The 24265-nt window shown below is 35.9% G+C and overlaps 2 protein-coding genes across 7 annotated transcripts in view; one reads left to right on the top strand and one right to left on the bottom strand.

Annotated features, from left to right (window-relative positions):
• LOC106140558 (coatomer subunit delta) overlaps positions 1–24265 on the bottom strand; it is a 38283-nt gene that overhangs the window by 1605 nt on the left and 12413 nt on the right. Inside the window, exons 2-12 of one of the 3 annotated variants that reach the window (XM_060951990.1) lie at positions 7239–7297; positions 7043–7082; positions 6827–6947; positions 6449–6551; positions 5907–6026; positions 5391–5450; positions 3966–4153; positions 2862–3023; positions 2283–2359; positions 1315–1403; positions 633–786 (exon numbers count right to left, since the gene is read on the bottom strand). In XM_060951990.1, the coding sequence (XP_060807973.1) occupies positions 633–786; positions 1315–1403; positions 2283–2359; positions 2862–3023; positions 3966–4153; positions 5391–5450; positions 5907–6026; positions 6449–6551; positions 6827–6947; positions 7043–7082; positions 7239–7241 (1117 nt within the window). In that variant the 5' untranslated portion in view covers positions 7242–7297. Of the gene's footprint in view, positions 1–632; positions 787–1314; positions 1404–2282; positions 2360–2861; positions 3024–3965; positions 4154–5390; positions 5451–5906; positions 6027–6448; positions 6552–6826; positions 6948–7042; positions 7083–7238; positions 7363–24265 lie in introns of those variants that run through there. The other 2 variants (XM_060951989.1, XM_060951991.1) reach the window with 2 other exon arrangements.
• LOC106140773 (deubiquitinase DESI2) lies at positions 7488–24241 on the top strand. Of its 4 annotated transcripts, none has more exons than XM_013342408.2 (9): positions 7488–7734; positions 8083–8243; positions 15289–15416; positions 17777–17929; positions 19160–19249; positions 19782–19833; positions 20964–21052; positions 23382–23464; positions 24078–24241. In XM_013342408.2, exons 2-8 carry the CDS (start codon positions 8109–8111, stop codon positions 23458–23460), a joined length of 726 nt encoding a protein of 241 aa, XP_013197862.1. In that variant the 5' UTR covers positions 7488–7734; positions 8083–8108; the 3' UTR covers positions 23461–23464; positions 24078–24241. The 4 variants fall into 4 exon arrangements, with proteins under 4 accessions (XP_013197862.1, XP_013197899.1, XP_060807975.1 ...); XM_060951992.1 differs by lacking the exon at positions 7488–7734 and adding an exon at positions 7809–7991; XM_013342445.2 differs by lacking the exon at positions 8083–8243 and having other exon boundaries at positions 7496–7734.

Below are 24265 nucleotides of genomic sequence, written 5' to 3'. Positions count from 1 at the left end.
ACAGAGCCAACAGTCTTGAAAAGACTGATAGGCCACGTTCAGCTTTTCGGCTTTAAGATAGAACTGAGATTCAAATAGTGACAGGTTGCTAGCCCATCGCCTAAAAGAAGAATCCCAAGTTTAAAAGCCTTCCCCTTAGTCGCCTTTTACGACATCCATGGGAGAGAGATGGAGTGGTCCTATTCTTTTTTTCTATTGGTGCCGGGAATCACACGGCACAACTAACTAGATCAGTGTAATTCGTGTCCCGTATATACATATATATCACTACATAGTATAAAACAAAGCCGCTATTTTAGTCTGTTTGTCTGTATGCTTAAATCTTTAAAATTACGCAACGGACTTTGATGCGGTTTTTTGTAACAGGTAGAGTGATTCAAGAGGAAAGAAGAGTTTTTATGTATAATTTTTTTCCAATTTTGCACCCGTGCGAAGCCGGGGCGGGTCGCTAGTTTATTTAACCTCTCAGCTGCTGTGGCGCATATGTGCGCCACCACCCTAATCTGCTGTGGCGCACATATGCGCCAACTGTCCGAGACAACTTATAACTCGATTTTAAGCTTAAAATACATATCGTTATGATTTAAAATTGCTTAATTTACATCTCAAACATACTCAGCAACCACACATACCCGAGAGCGGCGCCATCTTGTCGTCGCCCCCGCCGCCCGCCAGCCGCCACTTGAGCACGCCCACGTCGCTGTGCAGCGGGAACGGCCGCTGCGCCTGCTTCAGTCCGATCACGCCCGAAGAACGGAACGCCTCCTTGTCTACGTTCGGGTGAGTCTGTCACGGTCATATAGGTAGTGATATAAATATTTATAATAATAAATATGTAAGTACATACATACATACATCTTGGAGATTGGTGAATAAATAAATTGCTATAAAAAAAAATACACCATTTTACAATTATTATAATTTTTTAAAATTAAGACTTCCTAATCTCGTTCACATTTATTTACTATCCGCATCTAAACAAATTGACTATAGAGTGCCACAACATTAAAACAAATATTAATTCTAGCTGTACCCGCGACTTCGTCTGCGTGGAATAGTTATTTTGGGCATAATTGAAGCCCTCAATGATGAATAATTTACCCCGTTTGTTTTTCACATTTTCCACTATTCCTTTGCTCCTTATAGTTGCAGCGTGATGTTATATAGCCTAAAGCCTTCCTCGATAAATGGTCTAATCAACGCAAAAAGAATTTTTCAATTCAAACCAGTAGTTCCTGAGATGACGTTCAAACAAACAAACAAGCAAACAAACTCTTCAGCTTTATAATATAAGTATAGATTATAGATAAATACCTGCAATTGTAAAGACCTCGTGTCTTTGTTATCCACGTGCACATGAATACGTCCGAACTGTTCGCTGGTGATACGAAGCGTCAGCAGGCCTGTAGGGCATAACATTTTGTGTATGTAAATTATATATGTATAACAGTGCACCAAATAGAAAAAAGAATAGGACCACTCCACCACTCTCCCATGGATGTCGTAAAAGGCGACTAAGGGGTAGGCTTATAAACTTGAAATTTTTCTTTTAGGCGATGGGCCTTTAGCTACCCGTCACTATTAGAATATCAATTCTATCTTAAAGCCAAATAGCTGAACATGGCCTATCAGTCTTTACAAGACTTGGCTCTGTCTACCCCGCAAGGGATATAGACGTGATTATATGTTTATGTTATGTTTTAACACAAAATCATGTATTTACCTCTTACGGGGTTGACAGAGCCAGCAGCAGTCTAGGTAAGACTGGTAAGAGGGAATTGGCCTGGATGTTGAATGCATACATATTGTCACGTCTATATCCCTTACGGGGCAAACAGAGCCAACAGTATTTATTGAAAAGACTGAATGGCCACGTTCAGCTATTTGGCTTAATGATAGAATGTCTTGTAACACAAGTCTCGTAACTTGCTTCGAAGCTAAATAAATGTGTGTAATCTGTCCAGTATTAATTTCTTAATTCATATATTAATTGAGATTCCTTTCACATTAATGTCGTAAAACACGACTAAGGGATAGGCCTATATATTTGGGATTCGTCTTTTTGCTAACTTTTTATTATTATAGTGAATGCTCGCCCTCATTTTTCGTCTTGGCGTAAAAATTTAACCGCATTCTCACCAACCTAGATAGGGTCAGTCATTTTAAGCTCAATGTTCTTAATAATAAGGTCATTATTTAATTGAGTTAGGATTCGGCGGTAGGTTGCACTATTCTGCATCGAACGACGCGATATATAAAAGTGGACTTTAATTATAACTTACCTGAAAGTTCAAAGTTTTGTATATCACCATCACGGCCTGCGACCAAGTTCAACCTCTCTTCGAACCGCAAGTGTACACTGTAACAAACATTATAATTTCTTTTTATCTAAATGACTAATATGTCCTTACATATCTACAATTTAAATTGTACCCGATCTATAAAAAAAAGAGGTGAAATATTTGTTTTATAACAAACTTCAAATATTGTTGTTCATGTGTCATGGTTCAAAATATTTTTGCTAAATATACATTCTCTCGTGTACATTTCTTTGATCTGCACACTATACGTTATCAAAAAAAACTTTAGAAAAATATTTAATTCAATTGTACTATAGTCTTTTTTCATTTAAGAACTTAAACAAGGTAAACAATCTTGATACGTTTCTTTGATGGAAAATATTATTTTATTCATTCTAGAAACATCCGTTACTACCCGCATAAAATATAAAAATCTCTACAACGCGTTCTAATTTAACAAAATAGCGCCATCTAGTGACTCACTCAAGGCGACAAGCATGAATTCATAATTTAAATCTAATTGGCCCTATTCGAACAGTTCGAAATTCGAAAACGACTCACTCTTTCTGATTGGCCGGCGCCGGCCTATCAACAGTGGCGGCGGTTCCCACGGGAGGCGTGGCGGCCGTCACGTCGCCCTCGGAGCGGAGGCGGGACACGAACGAGTCCGCGTCGGTCCCGCGGGAGCCCAGCTTCATGGCCGAGCGGGCGGCGGGGCGGCTGCTGAACAAAATGGGAATAAACATTCTAAGAAAATTATGCGAAATTTGAATCTCAATTCCATAATTTAAGCATACAGTTGAAAGTAGCCTTTCAGTTATTTGAAGACTGCCGGCTCTGTCTACTGTCTGTCTGCAAGGGATATAGACGTGATTATATACATACATACATAAAATCACGCCATTTTCCCGGAGGGATAGGCAGAACCTACCTCTTTCCACTTGCCACGATCTCTGCATACTTCCTTCACTTCATCCACATCATAACTCTTTTCATGCAAGCTCGGCGGTTTCGGGTACTTTTGACCTGACCCTTATCCAGGACGACTTTCGTCGATGTTATTATATGTATGTAAAAATCACATTTTTGACTTCTGTTGGTTTTATATAGATATTTTGGACATATATTTCAAGTAACAAACACATTAGTCATTAACAATTTTATTATATACAAATATATGTATTTGTATACAGGGTGACTTAGTTTACTCATCTAAAGGATATTAAAAAACGTTAAAAGAAAAATATCGGTTCATATTTCAGAAAGTACGAAAAGAAATAAAATTATCAAAATCCACGATCCTAAATACGTCATATCACCCCGGCCGGCGGAAAAGCGACGCGTAAGATTCAGAGGTCAACGACACAATTCATTCAGCTGAGCGATCTCGACAACTCTGCACTTTACTTGATCTTGATACTAGAAAAATAATTTATTTTTCAGACATTTATTTATATGTTTAGTTTTAATTTCTTTTTGTAGTATTGGTCTGTGTAAGCGTGTGACGTAGTTTTTGATGTTTTTTTAAATGTGAAAATGATGACGTTTAATTTAAATAAAAATAGGCTCAAACAGCTCAGAAGCATGGGTATAGTCAATGTTTAAAAGGATGCAGTTGTTTTAAATGTCACCCTGTATATCTAAATACACATAAAACAAACTCACGTCTCCCTGGCGGGCGTGGAGGGCGGCCTGTCGACGCTGGTGTCGGGCGCGGCCGCCTGTCCGCCGCCGAAGCCGCCGCCGAAGCCCGCGTGCGCGCGCGGCGCCCCGCGCTTGGCCGCCTCCAGCCGCTCCCGCTGGAGCTCCTTGGCGCGTTCGCGCATGCGGTTGGCCGCTTCGCGCTCTTGAGTCTGTTTATTAAAAAAAAATGTACGGCTCTCTTAATTTTTTTTTTTCAGGAAATAGGCCTTCGCAGGTAGGTACTATATGTCACATTTCAATAAGTTATTATAACGAATATATGTCAAAAAGATACATAAATTAAATTTAAGTTATATCAGGAAATAGGCCTTTGCAAGTAGGTAAGGTACTATATGTCACATTTCAATAAGTTATTATAATGAATTATGTCAAAAAGATACATAAATTAAATTTAAGTTATATCAGGAAATAGGCCTTCGCAAGTAGGTAAGGTACTATATGTCACATTTCAATAAGTTATTATAATGAATTATGTCAAAAAGATACATAAATTAAATTTAAGTTATATCAGGAAATAGGCCTTCGCAGTTAGGTACTAAAAATGTACGTCGAATTTACTCTCTTAATATTTTTTTTTTAAGAAATAGGCCTTTATTTCTCGTTTCAATAAATTAAATTTAAGTTATATCAGGAAATAGGTCTTCGCAGGTAGGCACTATATTTCACGTTTCAATAAGTTATAACTAATATACTATTATTTGTCTAAAAAACTACAAACTACCTATGCACTTAACCTCCTTGAGGCTAGCGTTGCCTTTTAAAGAACACCATTTTTTAAAGAACAAAGCGAAAAATTCTTCAAACCGGCCGCAGAATCTCCTCAAACAGAACAAAACACTCTTCAAAATGGACACCAGCCTCAAAAGAGTGGTGGTACTTCATCCAAACAAATTGACCACTGGTAAGAGAAGATGCACCAGCTGAAGAAACTCTTCCAGTATTGGTCGCCTACCCACCAGAAGAGCTATATATTATTTTCTTATTATTTCATTATCTTGTGGCAATCAAATTTATTCATGAGTGTATTTTTGCCAGTGTTGAGTTCTAGACACAACTAGTCAGTCCTGGTTATTATACATACAAATAGTCACGTCTATATCCCTTGCGGGATAGACAGAGCCAACAGTCCTGAAGAGACTGACAGGCCACGTTTAGCTGTTTGGCTTTATGCCAGAATCGAGATTGAAAAGGTTAGTAACCTTCCTAACCTAAGCCCATCGCCTAAAATAAGAATCCCAAGTTAATAAGCCTATGCCTTAGTCGCCTCTTACGACATCCACGGGAAATGAGAGAGAGTGGCCATATTCTTTTTTATATTGGGGCCGGGAACCACACGGCAGTGCCGGTGGCACTGGTTATTATGCCTGTATAAATATGAACACATACCTGTCTAACAGCTTGGAAGATCTTTTCCTCGTGCGAGTCCATTTCGACGAACGAACGAACCTGAAAAAAAAATTGATAAATTAAACATCCATGTAGTCACAAAAAAACAACTAAACTTGACTGAGGTTTTATATATGCTCCGTGAAATCTTTAGAATAGAATAGAATAGAATAGAATAGATTTATTTTCAAAATTGGATACAAGGTATCACTTATTGACGTCACATAACTTAAATCTAATTATAACTACTACCGCTTCCAAAGCGCATGTGTAGAAGAAGCGGCGGAACAAACTACACTGCAGCATTTTACGATTTTACATTGAACGGACTTTGCTTGCGCGATTTAGACTATACGCTGTTTGTTGACCAATACTGTAGCGCGATTGTGATTTTGTGACTTGTGGCGTAAAGATGTCACCAAAGAAAGTTTAAAAAATATAATTTATTTTTATTTAAAAATAAAATAGTTATGGAAAAGACGTCTTGTTCTTCGCCGCCAAATAAAAATATGTTACCTGCGCCAAATTGACGCTCTCCCTGTAGCCGAGGGCAACAATTTCATCGAAAGCAAACAGCAAGTTGAACGCTTGATTTATAACCTCTGCCTCCGTCAGCTGGGTGCAGTATTCTGGCACCTGGAATTATTACAATTATTAAGAAATCCTATCTAATGAAAAAAAATTCTATCCACCCTCATAAGAAACGGGAGTTATATGTATGTAATGATTGAAGGATCTGTAGTGATTGTACCTACATACATACTTATAGTGACGTCTATATCCCTTGCGGGGTAGACAGAGCAAACATTCTCGAAAAGACTGTAAGGCCACGTTCAGCTGTATGGCTTCATGATGGAATTGAGATTGAAATAGTGACAGGTTGGTCAGGTCAGGTTAGGTTTTTTTACGAAATGACTCAAGTCTGACATCCACAACCTTTACACGGGAACCTAACTCATATTGAATCCTGATAAAAGCTGCACTAGATGACTCAAGTTTAGGACTCAAGACAAATCAAGTCCTTAAAAAAATTAAACAAATAAGTGATTAATACATACCACTCTGCTGAAAAGCCGTAAAGTCTCCAGGTCTTCGAGGATGTTGCTGGCCTTCGTTGTGATGAGCAGCATGTACAGCTTGTCCAGGGGTTGGTACACATATCTGTAACCAGAATATTAAATAATATAAACAAGCTCTTTAAATTGTATTTTTATACAACTTTTCCTTTCATACAAACCAACCTTTTTAATGTACTATAAATTTTAATTGTAACACAAAGTTGAACATAATTTTGGCTTCTATTGGTCCCACAAAGAATGCCCAATTATGCATAAATTAGATAGTTTTGGAACTGAGGTAAACAAAAAATGAAAGTTCAAATTCAAACTTTTATTTGCATAATATGAGCAGCAGAAGCATAAATTAATTAATTATACCTGACAGATTCTGTCTCAATAAAGGTATGTTGTCGACCACCGGTCATAAGCTTCGGGAAAGCAGCAAGCAAACCCTCGATACGAGCCTTGTTCATCTCCACGAATTGTCGGGAAACCAGAGCTAAAACAAAATACATATTGAAGACCACTGTTTTCTGTACGTGATTTTCTTTCAATTTCAGTATTTAATTAAATACATTTACACAATTTAATTACCTTTCCCTGATTTTGTGCATACTGTAGCTGCTATGAGCACCTAAAATTATAAGAAAACTGTTGAATATGAGTTAACATAAGCCGGATTTTGTATTGTTAGTTTTCATGAAATTCACATATTTTTTATGGTTATTTGTATAGGAATAATATATAATATTTACAAGAATAGCACATTAGTGCTAACAAATTGTATTACCATGCTGAATTCCTTTTATTTATTGCACTTTTCACATGAAAATCTGAAAACAAGTTGGAAAATCGACAATCCACAACAGGATGACGTGTTGACATCATCAATGATGACATTTGACATATATTTTTCAGTGTTGCTTTCATGTTGAAAAGTTTATTCTACCCTTTTGCCTTCTGTGTGTGTTACGTATCACGTTTATAACCTCCCTCAAAGCCACTTTTCCTACGTCACTAATACAAAAAACTTGAATCTAAGCCTATGAATGTAGTCATAAAAAATAAATGTCAGATTTGTCAAAAGTAACCAAAGCACATTAGAATCTATTGTGTAAAACGTAAAATTTTAGTGTTTTCTAACATTTGTCTACAATTTTGATTGTATAAATATTGTTATATTGAATGGCTTCATCGATGCTGACAAAATGATGGAGCTAACAGTTTGAGAAGGGTCGTAAATTCTATGGAATACTTTCGAATTCTAGTGAAATCTGATAATAGTAGTAAGTACAGTTTTTTTGCTATTTTATATTGATTTAGTTATAGTTTTCATCACACGTGTGTCCCCGGCATACGTGCGTTGTGACCATGGTCCTATCGTCATCATTTTGCTAATGGCCGGATTTCATTTGCATACAATTTGTGCTTGTTATTCATAGTTAACTAATATGGCCTGTCGTTGTTAGTCGGGTTAATCCTTGATTAAAATGTTGGTTTTCAATTTGTTTTAACAATGGAGGAACCACTAATCGACAGTGAGGTACATATTTTTTTGTTATGTGGGTAGTTTAGAAATTTCTGTTATATGTCTATTTCTAAAAAATTTAATGTTATAAAGGGCAAATATTTAGTCCGCAGTTAAGAAGTATGTATAGAAATGAAGAGATGTGACACTTGCCGTCTACGCACGGAACGGAGGGCATCGGAGAGCCGGCCAGCCACTGAGGACTGTTGCCCCCTCATTGCCTCGCCCATAGTCTCCCAGGAGGAGCCCTACGAAACTTGTATCTTTGTAAGAATGATTCCGTTTTCGTAGTTAGAAGGGCACTGTTTATATTTTGTGCACATTTCTTTTTCATTTCTGTACATTACCTGTAAAACTTTTTTTTCTAGTATTGAAAGTTACACTATGAATTAGTTTATTATTTATTTAGTTCCATTTTGTTCATTCTTATAATCACTTTAAGATTACCTTGAAATAGTCAAGAATAATTTCAAGACAATTTTTTTTACTTCATCAGCAAATTATTAAAAATATGTAATCATAAAAAAAATTCATAGCTTTTTACTTTTTGTTTGCTTTTATGTGTCATTTAGTTTTATATAATCATGAAGATGTGATATGATTTAGAAATGATTTTATAGTTATCTGCCCCCCTCCCTTGTAGCTTATTAGCTAGTGTTTTCATCCCTTAGTCACCAGTGGCATCCACTAAGATAGATGAATTTGTTGTATTTTAATAAATCCTCATTATTAGAAATAATATTGTATAGCTCATATAATTATATTTTGTTGTCATATGCTTTTTCCTGTGCAGTTGTATAGATGTCTACTCAAACTCAGAATTAAGATGTAAGATGTACTTCTATAGTTCATGTTATTCCTAATTCTATATTCAAAAAGTATCCTGAAAAATCTGCACTTTCTACTTGACATAATTCAGATATCCCTCATAATTTAGTTATAATTCACAAATGAAATACCATTTAGCAAATCTCTAATTGTTACCTATTTAACTTTTCTAAATGAATGAATCATTTCTGATGTTTTAATTTGGTCAAGTATTTTAAAACATGTTCTGAAATTATGGCACATGTGGCAAATTTATATTGCTTGTTCGGAAAAATGTTACAGCCCTTGAATATCGAAAACGATAGAAGTGGTATGCATTGATAAATGTGCCGTCGCAACTAATGCCAATCACAAATTACTTTTTATGTATGACTAGAGGCCGCCCGCGACTTCGTTCGCATGGAAACCCTATCAATCCCGCGGGAACTCCGGGATAAAAAGTAGCCTTTATGTTATTCTGGGTGTTCAGCTACCAACATCTAACCTTGTTGTATTCATATTACGCAAATAAAAATTTGAATTTGAACATATCAAATTTCATAGTAATCGGTTCAGTAGTTTTTGCGTGAAAGAGTAACAAACATCCATACTGACATCCTGACATACTCACAAACTTTTTCATTTATAATATTAGTAGGATAGGATAACACAACATGCCTTCAGTGTCATGTACAATATGATATTTCTGAAACATATATAAAATCATGCCTTTTTACCGCAGGAGTAGGCAGGAACTACATCTTTCCTTTTGCCACAATCCCTGTAAAATTTGTTCGCTTCATCCACATTCGTAACTTTGTTAATGCAAGCTCTTCGGTTGCAAGGACTCTTGACTTGCCATTTCTGTTGTCTCGTATCATTCCTATTTCTATGTCCTTGACCACCTTGTAAGAAATTCAAAGTATTTTAACTGTTTAAAAAAAATTCCCTCCCATCTCTGTTATTGTTTTATGGCCGTAAACAAGCGGCCATGTGACCTCTTATCAGGGTAAACAAAGAAATGGCCCGCTCGTGATAAGCGGACAAACAAATGAGGAATTACACTGGATTACGTTAAGTCCTCTAATTTGATGTGTTTGCACTGGACACCACATGCCATTGTAGTTATTTCGATACCTTATTTTACGGAACGCTATTTACTTGTTAAGTCGGGGGCAGGTGAAACTGACCATTTGGCCGTTTAAATTCTATGGAAACAGATCTGCCATGGACCTTAACAGGGAGTTATCGTTAGAATAACACCATTCGTCTTTTTCCAGTGGATGTGGTGACTAAGGGAATAAACACATTCATCTAAAGCAAGCTATTATGTAGTAGCTATACTGATAGTGTCGTGATCACGTTTGACTTTAGAGTAATACCACAAGATTGCTTTCTCATGGATGTCTTTTCACATCTATATCTATACTAATCTATACTAATATTATAAAGCTGAAGAGTTTGTTTGTTTGAATGCGCTAATCTCAGGATATACTGGTTCGAATTGAAAAATTCTTTTTGCGTTGAATAGACAATTTATCGAGGAAGGCTATATAGGCTTTATAACATCACGCTGCAACTATAATGAGTGTGAATAATTTTCTCCGTTTTTTTCACATATTCCATTATTTCTTTGCTCCTTATAGATTTGTTAAATTCGAACCAGGAGTTCGTGAGATTAGCGCGTTCAAATAAACAAACAAACTCTTCAGCTTTATAATATTAGTATAGATTAAATATGTATATAAACAGCTGAATGTGGCCTATCAGACTTTTCAAGACTGTTGGCTCGGTCTGCATATTATATAGACGTGATTATATGTATGTAAAAGATTTTTTTATAAAATAATATCTAAATGAAGGAACAGTTTATCAGAAGTTATCAAGTCTCACATTACATAGGTCATTCGTTCATTAACGCTAGTTTCTAACACAGCAGATTCTTAGTGTATTTATATATGTCTTTCCATTCACTTTACTGTAATCAATAGGTGTACATTATTTTAACATAACCGCACGGGGCCCGTGCCCAGAATCCCTTTTCACAAGGTTTTTCTGAATTGTCGCTCCTCCGTGCTTCACGAGGTCGGAAAGTGCCTAAAAATGCTACCGTGCGAAGCCGGGGCGGGTCGCTAGTTATTTATTTCAAGGGATCTTTGATCACTCAGCTCTGGAAGAAAAAAGTGTAATATGATCACAGTGATTAACAATTTTTGTTTGATTTAGGAGATACGCGTAATGTGTCACCATCATATGCATGCGACAATCGTATGATTCTCTGTTTATTCTTTACTAGCTGTACCCGCGACTTCGTCCGCGTGGAATAGTCATTTTGGACATTATTTATTTTTGCGAACAGCCTCCTCAGCTTTATAAATTTAAATTACCATAAAAACGGTTCTAGTGACTTAATCTCAAAAGATAGACATATAATGTCGTGGACATTTTTTAGATTATTTCAAGAGGAATAATTCTTTCATACATATATTTTTGGTATTGAACCGTTTTCGCACCGCACGCAACGGAAGCTCTCGAGCTTTCCCGTTTTTTTTCACATTTTCCATTATTTCTTTGCTCCTAAAAGTTGAAGCGTGATGTTATATAGCCTAAAGCCTTCCTCGATAAATTGTTTATTCAACACAAAAATATTTTTTCAACCAACCAGTAGTTCCTGAGATTAGCGTGTTCAAACAAATATACAAACAAACTCTTCAGCTTTATAATATTAGTATAGATTGTCATTTCATTATTTTACTTATTATGTTACTAAAATTAACAATACGTCGTACCTTGGCGTTAAGTGGGTTAGTACCTTATTCAAATTAAAATTTTTTATTAATTATTATGGGACACTTATCACTAAATAATTGTCATATCTTTTGGTTTCACAACATTTGTTGACGTCAAATAAATAACTTAAGTTTATTGCCGCTTTCAAAGCGTGAGTGCAGAAGAAGCGGTAAAAAGCAACTATCCAAACTAAGAATAGAAATGCGGACGAGAGAATACCTACATTGTGCAGATTAATTCATTTACATTGAGTTTTAATAATAAAAAAAATTGATGATTCGATTGGCGACTTATGGTAGGTATATTGTGTGCAATCTAGCCGTAATTGACATATAAATTTATCAAGTACCTACTTATATTGTTTAGCGAGCACCGACTGCACAAATAGATTTTTAGCATTTTAGTGTTTTTTTAGTCTGTTTTAATTCATTAAGCCAAACAACAGTTGAACGTGGCCTATCAGTCTTTTCCAGACTGTTGGCTCTGTCTACCCCGCAGGGGATATAGACTTTATACCTATGTATGTATGTTTAAATTCTTTTAAAAAATGAAAGCAAAACTATGGAACAAACAAAACAAAAGGACTCCTAAATATAAGCATACATAAATACCATTATAAGATACAGAATCTTAATTAATTTGTATAGTAATTTAATCATAATTATCAGGTCACAGTGTAAATGTAAAAGATTAAAGTTTTATTCGGAAGTGGATTCATGTGAAAAATACCTTATCTCGTCCTTCAATGAAATCTGACGTGCACTCATTACAGTCATTAAAGAATGAGACGCGGCTCTCGCCACACCTCTTGATTGCAAGACAAATTAATACTTGTAAAATGACAGTGCTATTCTTCGGGGAAATCATCAAGTGACGATGAAAAAGAAAATCAAAATCACTGATACACCTAGGAAGGTAATTTTTTAATTGATATTAATATCTGTTTATTAAAAAAAATGAGATTTTTTTTTTTAATTTTTGTGTTTATGGCCAGTGTGTAGAAAAATAATTTAGTAAATAGTAGACGCAGTGTGATAAGAGATTCATAATTTTAAAAACCTATTCATATTAAAAATAAATTCGATCAGTTTGCTTGTTGCCAGTGTCATAAACTTTGTGTATTGTTTGAACTTATTTATGCTATGCATATTTGAAAAGTTTAAGTGAAAACATTTAAACTTCGTGGTCGGACTATAAGTGCAAAAAAAAAGTGAAACGCGGTGGAATTAATCTAACAAGTGGCCTGGATTTTAATAAAATCTTTTCATGAGTTTGCATGTTTACAATTAAGGCTTATTAGACCGTTAAAATGAATAATTTTGCATTACGTCGTACGAACGGCATAAAAAATGCAGCGTGCACTAGTTAAGTTGTGCCGAGGTTGAAGGTTAAATGGCACTTGAATATGATTAATTTATACTACGACTAGGTGTACTTAATAAGAATTAGGTATTTCAGAGAATATAATAATATTTTTCTCATACATACATACATATGGTCACGTCTATATCCCTTGCGGGGTAGACAGAGCCAACAGTCTTGAAAAGACTGAATGGCCACGTTCAGCTATTTGGCTTAATGATAGAAATGAGATTCAAATAGTGACAGGTTGCTAGCCCATCGCCTAAAAAGAATCCCTAATTTGTAAGCCTATCCCTTAGTCGCCTTTTACGACATCCATGGGAAAGAGTTGGGAGTGGTCCTATTCTTAGGTACCTACATAGATAGGGTATAGATGTATAGTAGGTATATTCACGTCTCCATCTACATAGACAGAACCAACAGTCTTAAAAAAAAGTTAAGGCAACCATCAGGTCTATGGTTTATTATTCTTAATTTTATTGAATGAAGAAATGTTTTATTTATATATTCAAAAAATATATTTAAGGTTTTTATCGAGTAGGTAACTTGATATATTTTGATTCCCACGGTTACAAATAAATAAACAGACATAGGTTTTATTAAAATACGCACTTGTATGATGTCATATATTTGTGTTCGAATTTTAATGGTGCTTTATAATTGCCTTTATTATAAATGTTAAAAATAATTGTGTTTTTAAGCAATCATACACAGTAAAGCGATAATATGTCAGCTTAAAGATAATTGCAACCGATGATAACAGTTCGCTTAGGCGTTGCCTAAATTAATCCAAATTGGACAATTTATGGCTCATGTTGTTAACATAAAAAAATATTGTGCTGTGTGGTTCCCGGCAACAATAGATAAGATTTAAGGTCCATATTTTGTAAATTAACGTTCGGTTATAATGCTACGGTGTAGTTTGTTTCGCCGCCTCTTCGGCACTTGCGTTTTGGACGAGGTAGGTACTAGACATAATTATAGTTGAGGTCATTAAACGATACCTTGTATCCTATTTTGGTAATTAAATTAATTTCTATAAAAAAAATTTACCATACCGCTCCAAAATTCATCTCTCCTCTCATGGGTCTACTGGAAGTGATTTCTTTTGAAATAAGTAGCACCTTTGTTCTACAATTACTGTATTTAAATGCTCCTGTATATAATTTTGTGTACATAAATAAATAAATAAAATAAAATAAAACAAACTTCCAAGTCCAAAAAGTGATATTTTCATTAAAACCTTACCGAGCACCGAATCCGGGACCTCGTGACTCGAGGCAAGCTCACTACGAAACAAATTCCAGTGGCTCATTACAACGGCGATGATAGTATAATCTGATCATAAAGATAGTCAATATTTATTATTTATGCGCTGTAAAAATAGATTAGATTTATATGACGTAATTTGTAAATTAGAAACTTGTGAGGTGAATTCAATTAATTTATGTGCAATTGGATGTACATATAGCCATGGTCGATCCAATACGGGTTAAGTTCCGTTGCGAAGGTCAGACGGGAGTCGCTTCGTGTGAAATAATAACCTGATTCACCAAATCCAGGATCCATATTCAATTTAAATCCCGGGTTCCTCTCCAGAGTGGTGGGGATGCAACCGGGAATAAAGAAGGAAGAAGGAATAAAATGAAATAATAGGGATATCGTATTGTTCTAGAATCTGTAAGAATTATGTGTCGTCGTCTTTCAAGATACGTAGTGATGTTTTAAGTCATGAAATCAGATGAAAACGTTATGGTGACTGATAGTGGTGATCCCCATCAGTTGCAACGACACACTCACTAGTTATCACTGTATAGTCTTATATTAGTCCGAATAAGGGTTGCCAGGTCACCAAACCTAATAGCCGGACAGACCAGCCAGTTTGGCCGGACATTTGGCTTAATAATAGAATTGAGATTCAAATAGTGACAGGTTGCTAGCCCATCGCCTAAAAGAGGAATCCCAAGTTTATAAGCCTATTCCTAAGTCGCCTTTTACGACATCCATGGGAAAGAGATGGAGTAGTCCTATTCTTTTTTGTAATGGTGCCGAGAACCACACGGCACTGCCGGGAACCACACGGCCCTTAACCAATAACCACGGCACACCCAAGTAACATTTCAGCTATAATTTTATATTATACTAGCGACCCGCCCCGGCTTCGCACGGGTGCAAAATCATAAATGTTATTATACATAAAAACCTTCCACTTGAATCACTCTACCTGTTACAAAAAAAACCGCTACAAAATCCGTTGCGTAATTTTAATGATTTAAGCATACAGACAAACAGACTGAAATAGCGACTTTGTTTTATACTATGTACCTAGTGATTGTTAACTTGTGTTTCGCAGTCGTGCGGTATTTGCACGATGTTCCCCTCGTGCATGTCGCTGTTGTCCCGGAGGAGCGAGCAGCGGGGCCCGCGCCCCGGGCAAGTGGAGGTCGTGCTGAATGTATACGACATGTACTGGACGAATTGGTGAGTTTGCACAATACTCTTGCATTATTGCATCTCATGTGTTTACATAAATTGTACATATGATATAAAAAGTTTTGATATAAAACTTGTGTCACCTACCACCCACTTTGATATAAAATTAGTTCAAACATGAACCCTGTTAGTGCGCAGCAAATTAAATTGCACGCTCCAATAGTTATACAATGGGAAAGAGAGAAAGGAGGAAGGAAAGAGGCGTGATTTTATGTATATATGTATATACTAGCTGTGCCCGCGACTTCGTCCGCGTGGAATAGTTATTTTGGTCATCATATTTATTTTTGCAAACATTCTCCTCGGCTTTATCAATTATAGCTGCTAATTGTTATGCGACTTGCCCACATCATTACCCGCGACGGAACGGAGACCGTATATAGTGAGATGAGAGGCCTTTGCATAGTAGTGGGATCTTACAGACTGATACTTTACTTTAAAATAGTAATATCTTCTAAGATGTTCATTGAAATTAAGTGATATCAAAGACAGTTGTGGTCACGCGTATTAGAAAGAACGCTGGTTCGCCGTATTAAATGTTTCGCTGCAAATTGCTTATAACGACTATATCTCAAAACCTATTCGTCTGATTTATATACTGTAAATGGCAATTTTAGTCTACATGAAAAGCCGAAAGTAATAAACATATTTATTTGGATAAGGATTAATACTGAATTAAAGAAAATTGGTTTCAAAATAACTTATGTTTATAATGAAATAATAATCTTAAAAAATGAACATAAAAGTGGTTATTGTAAGTAAACCTTAAGAGATAGATATATGCTCTCGCGGACTTTTTTGTGGCAAAAAATGAGTACTTCACATCTTTAGTACATTGTTTTACTATATCTTTGTTGGTTTGCGCAGCGTTCGCGTGGAAAGCTCGCAGATGGCCGACTCATTCAACTTTCACCTGCATTGTTGACGATTCCCGTAGGAAATCCGGGATAAAATGTAGCTTATAGCCTTCCTCGATAAATAGACTATCTAACAGTGAAAGAATTATTCAAATCGGTTCAGTAGTTTCTGAGATTAGCGCGTTTAAACAAACAAACAAACAAACAAAACAAACTCTTCAGCTTTATAATATTAGTATAGATATGAAATCCATAGTGTGCCGTGTGGTTCCCGGCACCATTACAAAAAAGAATAGGACCACTCCATCTCTTTCCTACGGATGTCGTAAAAGGCGACTAAGGGATAGGCTTATAAACTTGGGATTCCTATTTTAGGCGATGGGCTAGCAAGCTGTCACTATTTAAATCTCAATTCTATCTTAAAGCGAAATAGCTGAACGTGGCCTATCAGTCTTTACAAGACTGTTGGTTCTGTCTACCCCGCGAGGGATATAGACGTGATTGTGTGTGTGTGTGAAATCCATAGTTATACATATATACATAAAATCACGCCTCTTTCCCGGAGGGGTAGGCAGAGACTATCTCTTTCCACTTGCCACGATCTCTGCATATTTCCTTCGCTTCATCCACATTCATAACTGTCTTCATGCAAGCTCGGCGGTTTCGGGAACTTTTGACCTGACCCTTTACCAGGACGTCCTTAATTTGATCAAGATACGTTCGTCGTCGTTATACATATAGTGACGTCTATATCCCTTGCTGGGTAGACAGTGCCAACAATCTAGAAAATACAGAAGGGCCACGTTCAGCTGTTGGGCTTAATGATAGAAATGAGATTTAAATAGTGACAGGCGGCTAGCCCATCGCCTAAAAGAGGAATCCCATATACAGGGTGACTTTTAATTCAACTGCATAAATTTAACTGTTAAGTGTACTCATCTAAAGGATATTTAAAAACGTAAAAGAAAAATATCGGTTCATATTTCAGAAAGTACGAAAAAAAAATAAAAGTATCAAAATCCACGATCCTAAATACGTCATATCACCCCGGCCGGCGGAAAAGCGACGTAAGATTCAGAGGTCAACGACACAATTCATTCAGCTGAGCGATCTCGACAACTCTGTACTTTACTTGATCTTGATACTAGAAAAATAATTAATTTTTCAGACATTTATTTACATGTTTAGTTTTAATTTCTTTTTGTAGTATGAGTAGTAGCGTGTGACGTAGTTTTTGAGGGTTTTTAAATGTGAAAATGATGACGTTTAATTTAAATAAAAATAGGCTCAAACAGCTCAGAAGCATGGGTATAGTCTATGTTTAAAAGGATGCAGTTGTTTTAAATGTCACCCTGTATAAGTCTATCCCTTAGTCGACTTATACGAAATCCACGGGATGGAGTAGTCTTATTCTTTGTCCTATTAGTGCCGGGAACCACACGGCACTTCATTATTGTGATTCTATCTCTATTTTACATATATTGTGGTAAGGTACACAGCGAGCGCGGGGGTGGGGGTGTTTCACAGCGGGGTGCAGGTGCACGGCGGGGAGTGGGCGTACGGCGGGCACCCGTACGCCTTCACCGGCGTCTTCGAGATCGCGCCCAGGGACGAGCGGGAGCTGGGGGAGCAGTTCCGGTTCCGGTCAGTACTATATATATACCATATAACAACGTATATAACAATATATATATATATATATATATATATATATATATATATATATATATATATATATATATATATATATATATATATATATATATATATATATATATATATATATACTACCTGTCCCGGCAAACGTTGTTATATACGTTGTTATTTTGTTTGTTGTTTTGCCATATAAATAATTTTTAAGTAATTTTTAGTTAAAGGGAAATGTTAAGGGTAACCCTTATCACTAAGGGGTATGAAAAATATTATGTTGGCCGATTTTCAGACCTACTCAATATGCTCATAAAATTTCATGAGTATCGGTCAAGCCGTTTCGGAGGAGTACGAGAACGAACAGTGTTACTTTGTCTTATAGTAGTTACATATTTAGTAGTGTTATTGCGTGACACAGAAAATTTTAGTCTTAAGTTAACTTTAAATTTTGATTTTTTATCCGATAAAGATAGCATTAGTTGGAAAGTTCAACTTTGTATGGAACGTACAAATTGTTTACATACATACATATGGTCACGAAAGAATCCCAAGTTTGTAAGCCTATACCTATTTAAGTAATTTCTAGTTTAAAAAAAAAGTTAAGGCTGGACAACCCTTATCACTATGAAAAATAGTTGTTGGCCGATTCTCAGACCTACTCAATATTGTGGAACGTACATTTTGACACGAGAATTTTATATTTAAGATATATAGATTTTTTCACATAGGTATCCAGTAGTTATAGTCTATATCCCTCGCGGGGTAGACAGGGTCAGCAGTCTTATAGTAGTTACATATTAAGAAGTATTATTGCGTGACACAGAAAATTTTGTAGTCTTATAAGAACTTAAAATTTTGATTTTTCACCCAATAAAAATAGAATCACCTGGAAACTTCAATTTTGTAAGGAACGCACAAATTGTTTATAAACTTAAAATTTTAAAAGCTCTTTTTAACCTCCTCTAGACACTCTCCTGCGATGCAACCTAGTCTAGATGTAGTCTAGATGCAAACTAGTCCAGTCTAGTTCAGTTTTTTAGAGTTCTATGAGTTCACGCATAAAACAAATAATTCTGAATAAGCTTCACTTAATTTTTTCACAGTTTAATATTTAAGTCCAAGTTCAAATAAGTTTCATCTTAAACCCTTCCTTTTTCAAAATCTTAGGTTAAAAAAATAAACTTGTCTATGAAAATAGTATAACATTATGTTTCTGCTCCGCAGGCAAAGTGTACACATAGGATATACCGACTTCAGCGAAGCGGAGGTGCGGCAATTAGTAGCCGAATTAGGCAAACAATTCCGCGGTGACAGGTCAGTACTTTTTTTTTTATATATACAAAAAAAAACCTAACGTTTTTTTTTTTTTTTTTATTACATACTTGCAAATTGTCTGTAGTTAGTCTCGGTTGGGTGCTCCTTTCTGGAGAGGAGTTTGTGACTTTGATCTTGGATAACGTAAGTCAGGTTTTTACACGTAGCGACTACCATCTGACCTCCGCAACCTTTGCAGGGGAACCTAACCCGTATTAGATAGATAAATTTTTTATTCGACAGTGTTACCAACACAAACGAATAAATAATATAAATAACAAATCCTTAAAACTAACACAGGTGTGTTGATATTGGATCAAGGCTACACATCCAATCGTCTGAATTGAATCGCCTCACTGTATGTTCTAATCGCCGTGTGAAACTCGGTAGGCAGTCAAACTAATGTACGTAACTCAGTGTCATTGATGTACGGCCGCGGTGGGTTTAGATAAGTTGAAATTTTAACACGGGTGACTGACTGAAATGGAAATTAATGATTAAAATTTATAAAATCTCCAATTATTATTTTCAGATATCACCTTATGAACAACAATTGCAACCATTTCACATCAGCATTTTGTATGGTACGTGAAATCAATTAAATAATTATAAATTTTTAATTTATTTAAAAACAAAAATACAATACAAATATTACGTGCGTTGCCAAATGGCGACACGCGACATCACATCGTCTATATAATTTCAAGTAAAATAAGGCATTTTTTCTGTCGTATTATATTATCGTGATGGTGCCGGGAACCACACGGCACTATTACGATAATAGAAAAAAGTAAGTAGTAAGTAAGTAGGTAAAAGAAAAAAGTATAGGACGACTCGCATCTCTTTCCCATGGATGTTGTAAAAGGCGACTAAGGCCTCTCCCTTAATGAACTTGGGGTTTTTCTTTAAGGCGATAAAGTAGCTACCTGTAACTATTTGAATATTAATTCTATCATCGAGCGAAAAAGCTGAACGTGGCCTTTCAGTCTTTTCGATTCTGTTGGCTCTGTCTACCCCGCAAGGGATATAGACGTGATCACATGTATGTATATTAGTATATTATACAATATATGGGCGTGAAGCTGTGAAGTTTTCATTGAAGTATCGACATATACATATACCTACACGGAGTTCGTCTGAAAAATAATGATATAGCTATAATAACCATTAAATGACCATTTAACAAGAGTAATTTGCACTGTAATAAGTCATAATTGATATCGTGAGAATACAATTGTTTGTGGACTGGTCCGATGTATTTTTACAGCTCGCAAATGATGTTTTTTTATTAATCACTAGCAATCTGCCCCAGCTCCGCGCGGGCGGCATTTGGGAAGGTTCATATCTATTAATGGTTTTCTTTAAAAAGCAAGATGCTGTGTGTTTCCCGGCACCATTAGAAAAAAGAATGGGACCACTCCATCTCTTTCCCATGGATGTCGTAAAAGGCGATTAAGGGATAGGTTTATAAACTTGGGATTCTTCTTTTTGGCGGACGGGCTAGCAACCTGTGACTATCATAAGTCTTACATTCATTTTTTGTAAATTGACGTCAGGTGAAAATGGTGCAGTGTAGTTTGCTACTTCTACACATGCGCTTTGGAAGCGTTAGTATTTATAATTAGATATAAGTGATGCGACGTCAATAAGTGATACGTCGTATCCAAATTTCAAATCAAAATAAATCTATTCTATCGTTTCAAAAATTTTTCAGGCGCTGTGCGATCGTGACATCCCTTCCTGGGTGAATCGTCTGGCGTACGTGAGTTCCTGCGTGCCGTTCTTACAGAGATGTCTGCCCAAGTGAGTTGTTTATAAGCTAACAGCACCTGGTTGCCCGAGCTTTGCTCGGTCTACAAGAGACGGCGCTGATATAGTTTCTTAAAACGCGGTTTTTTCAAAATGTTTATATATCTTGCGAACCGAGCTTTTCTCGAACCTAGGACCTTGATAAATCGATTCCTTGAGCCGAAAAGCCCCTAATCTGTAACTTTCATGAAAATCGTTATATATGTATATACATATGTATACAAGAATTGCTCGTTTGAATATATTAGATAACTGATTTTGAACTTACGCTTTGCATTATAGGTATTAATATTAAGAAGAAAAAAATGCGCCGATGATAACAGTTAGCGTAGGCGTTGCCTAAATTAATCCAATTTGGACAATTTATGCTTTAAGTTGGAAACATAAAATATTTTTTGCCGTGTGGTTGCCGGCACCAAAATAAAAAAAGAATCGGACCACTCCGTCTCTTTCCCATGGATGACGTAAAAGGCAACTTAGTGATAGGCTTATAAGTTTGCGATTCTTTTTTTAGGCGATGGGCTAGCAACTTGTCACTATTTGAATCTTAATTGTATCATTAAGCCAACCAGCTGAATGTGGCATATCTTTCTTTTCAAGGCTGTTGGCTTTGTCTACCCCACAAGGGATAGACAAAGCCAACAGATAGAATAAAACTACGTTACATGCGCATTTTACACTTGTAGTATGTATAATAGTAATCTATACCAAACTAGCTGTCCCGGCAAACGTTGTTTTGCCATATAAATAATTTTTAAAGTAATTTCTTGTTAAAGAGAAATGTAAAGGGTAATCATTATCACTAAGGGGTATGAAAAATAGATGTTGGCCGATTCTCAGACCTTACTCAATATGCTTACAAAATTTCATGACAATAGGGTACCGGACAACTTTTCAGATTGTGTTTAAAAATAATCTTTATTTATTTATATATCCATAAAAAATATTATTTTAAATAAATAAATCTTTTGGAGTATTTAAAAACGAGAAAAACGTAATTTATTTAAAATTGCCGCGAAAACAGCACTTTACGTCAATTCTGATCGCGTGACGTCATATGTTTGAAAAACAAACTACAAGCCATATTACAAGTGATCAGTGCTTGGATAATTTAAGTATTTTCTCGCAGATCTAGAAACATGCAAAACCCATAAATATCTAACCTTTAAAATCATAGAAAAAAATATGTGAAAATAACTTTGTAAACAATGAAACTAGTTTTAGGTTATGTTTTCGTTTGTAATTTCTTCACTCATTTCTGTTGTTAAGATAAACAAAAAGAGGTTGAAATACTTACACAAATATTTCCACATTGCTTAATTCAGCAAATAAAAGTCGGTATTAGTGGCAAAGGAACTGCCCACCATGAAAATATCAATCTTTTGGGAGATTTCTATTGTCGGTTTGTAACCTTGTTCCATGATAAAAGCTTGATAGGCGGCTTCAAGCACTTGCGACAACTTCTGTTATGAGTAAAGTCCTTCAATTCGTAACTAATTACAATTAAATATTTTTAGAAAAATGCAAATAAATCGTAGAATAACTCGAAATAACATACAAAGCAGTGGTGTTTACTTATCACTCATTACGTATGACGTCACTCACTGTGATTGGTGTTTGGGTTCTTACGCTGCACAGATAAAAAATATTGGATTTTTGCAACTTTATTTATTGATTTAAAATTATAAATCATTGTTATTTCTTAAAAATCTTTATTATGTGATGTTCTTGTATAACAAACTTTATTTTAAAACACAACTTAGATTTTTTTTCGATTACTGTCCGGTACCCTATTGGTCAAGCCGAGGAGTTCAACAAGTATCAGAGGAGTACGGGAACGAACATTGTGTCACGAGAATTTTATATATAAGATATATAATATTATCTGTAATATTATTTATCTTATATATAAAATTCTTAATAAACGTAATATAAAATTACCATAGATCGGAATAGGTAGATTGATTTAATGTACTTGCATCATGAATTACCATAGAAAGCATAACATGGATAAGCCTCTATTCCGGGATTCCATTTCAGTACATACACTTACAGTAAACTACATTGTCCGCGGGTATCATAGGACTACAATTTACGTGAGCGAAGTCGGGGAAAAACAGCTACCACTAATATATTCTTCATCCCACTTGTAAAAATTCCGGAAAAAATCTTAATAATTTACAAATCCCGCAATCCCGGACGGAGGCATGTCCATATTAATATATACGTTTCAGTTCATTGACCCCAATTCAATCTACCTATTCCGATCTCTGAAAATTACACAAATTGAATTAAAATTAATATTTTTATTCTGGCAACCCAGGGAGTGGCTGACGCCGGCGGCGCTGCAGCACTCGCTGGCGGGCCACTCGCGCTCCTCCTCGCCGCAGACGCCGCAATAGCAGCGTGAGTCTCACATTTATATTATTGTTGTACATACATACATACATATACAGGGTGACTTTTAATTCAACTGCATAAATTTAACTGTTAAGTGTACTCATCTAAAGGATATTAAAAACGTTAAAAGAAAATTATCGGTTCATATTTCAGAAAGTACGAAAAAAAATAGAAGTATCAAAATCCACGATCCTAAATACGTCATATAACCCCGGCCGGCGGAAAAGCGACGCGTACGATTCAGAGGTCAACGACACAATGCATTCAGCTGAGCGATCTCGACAACTCTGTTCTGCAGTTGTTTTAAATGTCACCCTGTAGGTATACATAAAATCACGCCTCTTTAACGGAGGGGTGAGACTACCTCTTTCCACTTTCCACGATCTCTGCATACTTTCTTCGCTTCATCCACATTCATAACTCTCTTCATGCAAGCTCGGCGGTTTCGGGTACTTTTGACCTGACCCTTTGCCAGGACGTCCTTAATTTGATCAAGATACGTTCGTCTAGGTCTTCACACTTCGACCTTTCCCACCACACTCTCCTTGTATATCTGCTTAGTCAACCTGCTTTCATTCATCCAGTTCATAATAATTTATTCATTATTTGTTCCCCACAGACGACAAGCTGCGTTGGCGCAGATAAACGGAAATGTGTTGTGTTAGCGAAATTACGGTTGGCGCGTTGTCGATAACTCATTATAACTACTTATTATGTATATGTTTTACGATAATAATGTTATCTCGAAAAAGCAAAGGCCGTATGGTGACTGACGTTGCATTCTTAAACTGGCAATAATAAAAAAAA

This window comes from Amyelois transitella, chromosome 27, assembly GCF_032362555.1.
Source record: "Amyelois transitella isolate CPQ chromosome 27, ilAmyTran1.1, whole genome shotgun sequence".
In the NCBI taxonomy this organism is placed as follows: domain Eukaryota; kingdom Metazoa; phylum Arthropoda; class Insecta; order Lepidoptera; family Pyralidae; genus Amyelois; species Amyelois transitella.
The sequence above is the reverse complement of the archived record's forward strand: the minus strand, read 5'-3'. Positions and strand labels throughout refer to the sequence as shown.